We start from the raw sequence: 9680 nt of genomic DNA, 5'->3' as shown, positions 1-9680 counted from the left end.
GGGCTCTCGGACAGCACAGACCTTCACCAAGGCCATGCCCCATATCGCAATCAGTGTTTCCCTCTAGTGTATTGCAAGCGTGGTGGCCCACTGGGCCTAAGTTGCCCTCCATCAGGTTTAAGCCACTGGGGACATTTTTTTAAAATATATTTTAAGACTTTTTGAAACGATTGGAAACTTCTCTCCACTTGGCTCTGACTTAATGTAGGGCCCTATGGAATCTGTCTTAAAGCTTTTTGAAATTCTTAATTTTGAAATTTCCGTCAATGATTCTGTTATCACAGAAACCAGCCGCTATCTTAATTATTAAATCAGTCTGGGACTGGCCCAAGCCGGGTCCTCGTGAGAAAAAAAAAGCCACTAGGCTAAACAACTTTTCTGGGGGAAACCCTGTTCATGTTCATAAATAAATAATGAGTGTATCCGTGTAACCATGATTTGGTTTCGCTCCGAAATATACCAGCTAATCAAGTTTGATGGAAATCCAATATTTTTCCATAATCCTGCCGACGAAAACACAAACTGAACCGAAAATATAACCTCCAAGCTGAACTCTTGACTCTGGATATCATGTGTTCGGTCGTGTGTGTGTGTGTGTGTGTGTGTGTGTGTGTGTGCGCACGTGCGTATGTACGTTTGGGTATCTGTCTGTCCGCAGCTAATCTTGCATACTATTGGACCCAGCAGCCTGCGGAAATCTACTTTTCTAGTTTTGTTCCTGTTTTAGATACTGCAAGTGTTTACTAAAATGATTTCTTATATGTTCCTCAGGTGTATGATTGGTTACGTCAACGCCAGTCTTTCAGTATTCCGGGTGTCTGACTTTGAGAGGAGATCACAGTACAGGACTAATGGCTCCGAGCTTTTTGGACAAGCTGTCAAGTTTTGCAGGTAGGGTGTGTGTGTGTGTGTGTGTGTGTGTGTGTGTGTGTGTGTGTGTGTGTGTGTGTGTGTGTGTGTGTGTGTGTGTGTGTACAACAACGTTCAGTGCTCATCAAACACAAGTTGTTAAAATGTAAAAAAATGCACTGTAAACTGTCACCAAATCATGTTTTTTCTGTTACCGAGCCACGATTACAGTTTTTATAAGTGTCTGTTAAGCCTAAAAAAGAAACAGGATTTAACAGGATTTGGCTGCAAGCACACAGGCAACACACAGGCTCTTACTGAGCGCTACATAAAATCTAAATCACATTATACAGATGACAACCTCAAGCTAAAAACATATTTTGTACACAAGTTATTTTGAAGCTTGAATTGACATTTAACACTTGTTTTTGCTTGTATGCGTACAGATGGTGTCAGCACCCTGAGCTGAACTGATTTCTCTTGACTCATGTCATATGAATTATGACATGAGTCGATATCATGAGTGCTACCAGAGACTGTGTAGAACCCCAACTCAGAGTCACTTCCTGTACCGTTGTCGCGTGGGTTTCATCACTGCCACGCCTCTTTAGGAGACTAGCAGCAGGTCCTGAGTGTATTGATTCCAATGGGAGAAGTGAATGTGGACTCAGCTTATGTGCAATTATTTTGCCCCATACTCACCAAAGTAAATATTGGACCTATTTTCTTAAAAGCCACATATCTCCAGAACATTAAAATTGTGTTTCTTTTTTTAGACAGACAAATCAGGAGAAAATTAACTTTGTTCCAGACCTGTTTTGTCTCAGGAACAAACTCTCGCGACATCTGGCAACATGGATAAGCTAACGTCAACTGACGTTCATGAACGCCTTAACAAAACTGATTTGTAATGCTAAATATGGCTTTAAGCTGCCTAAATATCTAATGTTAGCAAAAGAAAATATCAATAAATTATGCAACATATGCAAATAACACCTTCAAAAGATGCCATCCCCGTTTAGGAGTAGGGCTGCATACTGAATTCTATACTTTTTAGGCACCGACCAAATTGCCTCCTTAACATGGAGTATCGAAAAATGCCTTGTCATTCAATACTACATTTTAATACCTAAGAAATAAAACTCATCAGCCTCAATGAGCCAATCAGCACGCAGCATCCTTCTACCAAGATCTAAGAATGTTTGGGATTGGCTGTCTAGCGTTACACGTTGTAGAGGCAGGCAGGAAAAACTCTACGTTACACAGAGAGATGGGGCTCACGTAGTAGGAGCTGTGAATAAATAATAATAGTAATTTCTTTTGGTTAAAATGGATGTATTGAAAAAAGTATTGTTCAGGAACCGGTATCAACGTCATGATATTGGTATCATAAAAATGTTGAACGACACCCAGCCCTGTTTAGGAGACCGGAAGTGTGTACCCTTTTTCATACCATTGGAACAGTGTGTAATGTGCTGTCTTCAGTTATATAGAATCTTTGCTGTTGCTACTTTGGGATGAGCTTTGAACTCATGTGTTGGACCCCCCAGGTATCGTGACTACAGGGAGCCTCCAGACTCTGCCGAGCCCTACGCATACACTCTACAGTTCTGGCACGTCCTGGCGGCCCGGCTTGCATTCATCATTGTGTTCGAGGTCAGTGTTTTTAATCTGTGACAAATGACACCAGACAGCAAGCTGGCTTTGGAAATGGATTCTTTTATATTGTTTTGTCAATATTTTTTTTTACCTTTCTGTCTTCAGCCATTACTGCCCATCTACATATTCAATGACATTTTGCTTTAATTTGTTTACAGCTAATAAAAGAGGTCTGTCGGTGTTGACGTGATTTTATTTTCTCTGTCATTACTTTTGTACCAAAGATGGATTTTACTTGATCAATGTATTTAAATGTTTCGCTTTTACATTACATTCTCCCTTATCTGACAGAACTATTATACACCCTCAGTGATTTAAGGATTTAGTAAAGAAAAACAATATGAGCTTTAGCTTTAGTTTTTTAGTTTAAAATCACTTTTTAAACCACATTAACTCAAGTTGACTCTCTTAGAAAATTGTTTTTCGAGATCACGTCTCTCCAGTTACACATCGTTTTTGCCATCTTTGTGTAAATGACCCATCTTCTTCACCCTTGGATGTTTGTTTTCTTCCGGCATTACACAGACATTTTGTACTAGGGAGCTGGCAGGGTAAAGTCCGTTTAATGTCCGGACCAACTGATTCAAACATTTTCGTTCTCAAAACAGCTCCTCCGGGTAATGTCCAATTCATTTTAGAGTTGCAGTACATGTGTGATAGGTTTAAATCCATGTCTGTCAGTGAGGACACGGATTATTAGAGCGGCAAAGATTAATCGATTAGGTGTCAACTGTTAAATTAATTGCCAACTATTTTCATCATCGAATAATCGGTTTGAGTAAAAAATATTCTTGTTCTAGTTTCTTCACTCCTCTGTGACAGTAAACTGAATATCTTTGAATTGTGGACAAAACAACACATTTGAGGACGTCATCTTGGGCTTTGGGAAACACTGATCAACATTTTTCTCAATTTTCTGCATAGTAATTATTTAATTATTAATTAAATATTAGACAGATTAATCAACAGTGACAATAATCTTTTGTTACAGCCCTCCAGATCATTTAGATTATGAATACCAGTTGGTACCTCTAGCAAGACAAATATTTCAACAGGAGCAACTTGTTTCATTTCAACTCATCAAAATGTCAACATGGTGAAATCAGTTCTTGAGACTAGGGAGTTTCTCATGTACAAAGAAAATGCAGTGGACCTCATTTCACCACGTGCTGTTCACTTTAAGGTTTTTAATATTCTGTTTGTGAACATTTATGCCTCCCCTGTTTTGTCTATTTTCCCCCTGATTACACCAAACTACATGATATCTGTGGCCTTCTTCAGCTTTTATCAGCAGCCTCAGTTCAGTGCCATGTGCACACACTGCCACTAACGAGCAGCTACACAGTGGTTCAAATTAACCTCGTTTAGCCTAGTCCACATTCCCATTTAAAATGTGTTTCTGAAAGCCACTTTTTTTAAAACAATTAAACCTGCGCTTAATGATTTTAAATAACCATGTGTAATGTTGACGGTGTCTCTTGTAGTGACGAACCCACAGAAAATCTCTACATAGTGTTTGAGCATCTGTCAGCTCTTTGCTATGGTTTTATTGCTTATGGTTTTTTCACCGTGGGATGGTGAGAAACGAACTTTCGATTCCTCTGCATGTCTAGTATATGTGAAGAAATTGACAATAAAGCTGACTTGACTTGACTTTTCATTATAGCGCTACTAACAACTTGCTTCAGCTTTACTGTCACATACTGTCATATGAGCCAAAGGACTACAAAAACAGTTTTGTTGGGCATAAAATGATAAATATGAAACAGTGCACTCGGGTAAACACAGGAACAGAAAAGAGGCATTTGCCATTTCATCAACCATTTGAAAAAATAGTCCTTATTCTGCATTTATTTTTTAAATTGCACAATAGATGGAAGTAGGGTTGGGTTTAAAATCTGCGATGCCTAAATCGATACTTTAAAAAAAGAGCACAATGCAACATTAAAGAACGGCTTGTTTATTGCTATGCTCAAATTTAAATGATTTATTTAAAATGTAATAATAATTTATCTCAATAGTCAATTGCTGTTAAACAACAAAAATAACCATTAGATGGCAGAAGGGTACTTTAATACACCATGAGCTTATGAGTTGCAATTGAATGCACCATTAAGTCCCGTCAGCGACAGTGGCCACGGTATCAGCTAGTCTATTCTGTGTATTTAGCTACAGACTGTTGTATGTCTGAGTGTTGGAATACTTTGAGTGAAATACAGCCAGACGTTAGACTGTTGCTGTCAGCATTTTAACTGTGTTTAAGCCAGCTACTAGCTAACGGCAGGGTAACGTTACCTGCTGCCAAATGTAATGTTAGCTAGCGTCACGTGCAGCGATGTATCTGCTGCTTGTTACGTCCGTTTCGGAGCCCCAGCGAGCAGCGCAGGCATTTAGGTGCCACCGAAAATCTGCGTTGTCAATCAGTACGGTAGATACCGATCGATTAGGAACGGTTTCGGTGCCCAATCCAAGATGGAAGCTCAAACTATGTTCATATACTTTGTAAACCAATCAAACTCCCTTTCTAAGCTAGTTGATGACTAACCATTAACCGACTGTCTACATCTCACAGTGAGTGATACAATTCGTATTGTTCGGTGTTTCCCTCTTTATCACTTTAGTATTTGTTTTGTTTTTATTGTGGAGGTAGGGCTCTGGCATTTGTAATAACGTACTACTACTGTTTTTCCAGCACATGGTCTTTACTATCAAAACCCTGATCGCGTACCTGATCCCCGACCTCCCCAAGGACCTGCGGGATAGAATGCGGCGAGAGAAATACCTGATCCAGGAGATGATGTATGAGGCCGAGTTGGAGAGACTGCAGAAGGAGAAAAACGAGAAGAAGAACAAAGACAGGGTCCAAAACAAGGAATGGCCCTGAATACACCAACTGGTACAGCCGGAGATTCAGAAACAGTTTGTACAGGAGATTATTCAGCTCTGTTCATGACTTGTGTGGGGTTTGATCTGCAGGATTTGCCCACTGAGCGGAACTCGGTCCTGGAAGCTATCAGAGTTTAGGCTAACGTTAGCAGCTCTGTCCTGAACTTGATTGGATTTGGGGAAGTTACACTCCAGAAACCCCAGCCGCTGTTACCAAAGATAGCGTATTTTATCACCTCAATTAGTGCTCACCCAAAGCCTTTTCTCTTGTAAAATTAAAAATGAAAACATAGTGTTTAAAGATATGAATATGTTAAGCTCCTAGGGCTATTTGGACTAACTAGCTTCACAGTACAATTCAAGAACAATTTAGTACAATTGACACAGGCTTATAACTTAATGACTTAATTTTTTCCTGGGACATGCAGATTTAGCCTCAGTCTGTTAGCTCAGTGTCATGTACAGTGCATATTTAAGACATCTTTTACATAATGAATGATGATAAAAGTCAGCTGGAAAAGTTTATCAGAGACAGGGTTTTCATTTGAATTTGTGGATACAACGTTAGCTTAATTTGCTAACTAGCTATAGCAAATCAAATCCAAGAGCGACAGCTGACACCGACGGCCGGTGGCTAGAAATTAGAAGTCTGCTTTTGTCTACCTCTGTCTGAAATCAAGGACCCATTTTTTTTCAAAAACATTACTACGAACTGTGCATTTTAAATCTGCCACTTTTATCATTATTTGTATGTGCCATGCAGGAGCAGAAAGCTTGAGGTGTAGCAACGAAAGCTAACGGTCAAGACTGAATGAGTACGTTTTAAGATCTGTAGCAGGTTGTTAGGTTCATTAAAGAGAAGTTTTGCATTCTGTTTTGGAACTCTTTTCAGCTTGAGTCCACAAATAGTTAACATTTTAAACATTAAATCCAGGTATTTTACCTTGTAAAACATATCAAAGCTACTCAATTCATGCTAGAATAGTTTAAAACAATTTAAAATAGATTTTAAGATGCCGAAATCAAGTTGAAAAAAGGAAAGCAAAAAACGTGTTTAAAGGAAAATGTATATAGCTGTGCCTTTCAGAGTTGTTGCATCCTAAGACCTCAGCTGTGTAAAAATTCAAATGAAAGCATTTCAAGTGTAACGCTGTATGATTCCCAGTGTTAACAGGCCTTACCATATAGTTTCTCTTATTCCCAGGTTATCAGCTGGTGTTTGGTTTTCACTGCACAGTGGAGGAAGGAGAGGAGCGCTGGGTTTCCTGCATGATACTGGACCCTCATACCTTCCTCCTGCCATGTCAGACCAGCACCTCCTAGTGGACAGTAGATGAACTGCACCCAGCAGGGCCACACAGTGTACACAGGGCCCATTGTGTCTGCATTCATAACGGATGTCCTCTTGAACATTTGACAGTGGGTTTTGCTACGTTTTTTTTTTCTTCTTTTTCTCTCTCCAGATAGTTTCTACCACTTTGGACTCTCAACAGCGTATGTCTTCAGATCCTGAATGTAGATTTCAAGCAAGACTAAAAGTTTTACGGACTTCTGGTTTTAGACGAGAGAAATAACTCTAACCGAGCTTACTGAATGACAAACCCTGTTTACATTTCTCCTCGTTTGAGGAGTTCACATATTGCTTTATTGCAAATAAAGATATTTAAATGAATGTCAGGCCATCTGCTCTGCTATAGTGTAGTGCAATAAAAAAAGCTAGAGAATGCAATTTCTGGAGAGATTGCGGTGGGATTGCTGGCTGCTGAAAACCTGACTGATGGACAGTCAGAAGCTAAACTGCATTGCTTGAAAAGCTGGGCTGCGTTGCTTCATGTATAGCAGGTAGCTGAACAGCATCGCTTAAAAAAAAAAAATGGCTGGATCGCTGGCTTAACTTTGTATAAAAGGAGCAGCTGAAGGAGTATGAAGAGTTGGAATAATAGAAAAGGGCAAAATATAAAAGTAAGCAATGAAATGTATTGAAATGAGAGTTATATGTGTGAAGATTTATATGAGCTTAAATGTATGGTATGCAGGATTTTCCTTAAAAAAACAATTTACAGACTAATACAAAAATAATCCCTAATTGGAGAGCAGGGCTACACGGAATCTGTGCACGCAGAATTCTTCAGATGTACAAATATTTAAACAGTGGCGAGGCGATTAAGTCTGAATTCGTTTGAGGTAAATAGCTCAATAAAATGTTTTTATATTAGCTTTTTTGTGTGCGTGTGTGTGTGTGTGTGTCACCTCAGTTAAGAATCCAGCATGCAGCCCCCATAGAGGTCAGATAAGCAGTCTAATTAGCAAATCTCAATGAGCTGTGTGTCACCACCTGCAATTAGAGGTTGCCACTGTAATGGGACACCTGCTGAGTGGCTCATGGGTCTGACATTCTGTCTGGCCTTTAATAGACCTTTTTCACAGCAGACATGTTGACATGTCATAGTAGGAAAAGCACAGATGTATTCAAAACCATTAATGATGGCTGCATTCCACTTAGGAGAGGCCCTGGTATTGTGTATGCTGGCTCACTGAAATAGCTTAGGGTCACCAATGTGGAGTGCAATAAGTGAGGAGACAAGAGACTGAGATGCGTTGAGCCAGCTTTACTCTCCACCTCCATAAGTATTTAACACTTTACAGCGAATGAGAAAAACAGCGGCCACACAACGTTAATCCGGAACTCGTATATCATAACACCTCTCCCTTAAAGGTACAGTTACTTGGTGAATGTCTCTTTTAGTCTTACTTGGGGGTCACCACACTGGGACACTTGATGGAATTGAGCCATCGTTAAAGTGATGGTTCAGAGTAATTTCACCCTAGGCTGCTTTGCACCTTGACCTCGAGCCAAACAACCCCCCATAAGCTTTTTTCCCTTGTTATAACGTTGGTCGAGATAACGTTATCAGCTGGTTAGTTTAGTGCAGGCGCTAATGGATCCACGTTTGTATCTCATAAATTACCCCACTAATAATTAGAGATGGCCCGATACCATTTATTGCTTCCCGGTACCGATTCCGATACCTGAACTTGCGTATCGGCCGATACCGGGTAGCGATCCGATACCAGTGTGTCATATATTTTATTATGTTTTAACAGCTGTATACTACTATCCTGTATGGATGTGATATTATTTCTATCTTTGTTGTCGGTCTGGCTCAGGTTAAACTCTTTGTGAAACATGAACAAACACAAACAATGAATGCCACAGAACTTTCTTTTATTATCCACTTTGACAGTCAGTTAAAACGGAAAAAGAACATAAATAAACTACTTTAACGTAGATTTTCTTTAGGGCTTTATTGCGTGGTATTGAATCAGTGCATAAACTCCAGTACTTCCCGATACCGATACCAGCGTTTTAAACAGTATCGGAGCCGATTTAAATAAATAATATTTAAATAACACTTGCCTGATGGATACTCCTCTCGGCTGCTACCGCGCTGTCGCACGAGATCACGCACAGAGCACAACATCTATTGCTTTTAACTGCAGCCGGGATATATATAACTGTTTGGCATCTTTTCCTATCGCCTCACGCTGCAGGAGCTGCTTCTGCTGTTCACTCGCTTCTTCATTCTTCTTTACCAGTAGTCTCTTCCGGCAATAGATGTTGTGCTCTGCGCTTGATCTCGCGGGATCTTGCGCGATAGCAGTCGAGAGGAATATCCATCAGGCAAGTGTTATTTAAATATACTTCTGGTGTAGTTACAAACTTTCTAATGCCTCGTTTTATAAGTACAGAAACTATTGGTACTACTGTAGAAGTTTGGTATAATTCCGGGCATTATTATTGGGGTAATTTATGAGATACAAATGTGGATTCATTAGCGCCTGCACTAAGCTAACCAGCTGATAACGCTAACTCGGGTTGTTTGGCTCGAGGTCAAGGTGCAAAGCAGCCTAGGGTGAAATTACTCCGAACCATCACTTTAAGGTTATCAATTTCAGCTGTGCTTTTCCTACTATAATAAGTCAAAAATGTCTGCTGTGAAAAAGGTCCATTAAGATATGAGAGGCATCTCTCAAACTCTGGCTTATTACTCACAGACTGTAATTCCTAATCTTCTAAATTTGTATCATGGGAGAGATAAGGAACATCTGCCGAACACGTTGCCATAAAATTTGTTTGTGGTGCTAAAAAATGTGGGAAATCGAGCGTGTTTAAAAAATAAATTAAAAAAAGGTGTCTTTTCCTCTTTGGCTCCTAAAATTTCTCATCTGAGTTAACTTTGGAGTCAGTGGGGCAGTTCGTTGGCACTCTGTCACTTTGAGGCTCA

At 39.8% G+C, this 9680-nt stretch overlaps 1 protein-coding gene across 4 annotated transcripts in view; it reads left to right on the top strand.

The window, feature by feature from the left end:
* Positions 1-7609, top strand: part of LOC120553490 (anoctamin-4-like) — a 69062-nt gene extending 61453 nt beyond the window's left edge. For 3 of the 4 annotated variants that reach the window (XM_039791970.1, XM_039791972.1, XM_039791973.1), the window contains 3 exons: positions 772-891; positions 2400-2505; positions 5201-7609. In XM_039791970.1, coding sequence (XP_039647904.1) covers positions 772-891; positions 2400-2505; positions 5201-5392 — 418 coding nt within the window. In that variant the 3' untranslated portion in view covers positions 5393-7609. The remainder of the gene's footprint in view (positions 1-771; positions 892-2399; positions 2506-5200) is intronic. The other variant, XM_039791971.1, reaches the window with a different exon arrangement.
* Positions 7610-9680: the final 2071 nt, after the last annotated feature.

Source organism: Perca fluviatilis, chromosome 23 (genome assembly GCF_010015445.1).
Source record: "Perca fluviatilis chromosome 23, GENO_Pfluv_1.0, whole genome shotgun sequence".
Lineage (NCBI taxonomy): Eukaryota > Metazoa > Chordata > Actinopteri > Perciformes > Percidae > Perca > Perca fluviatilis.
Note: the sequence above shows the minus strand (reverse complement) of the source record. Positions and strands in the feature narration are given on the sequence as shown.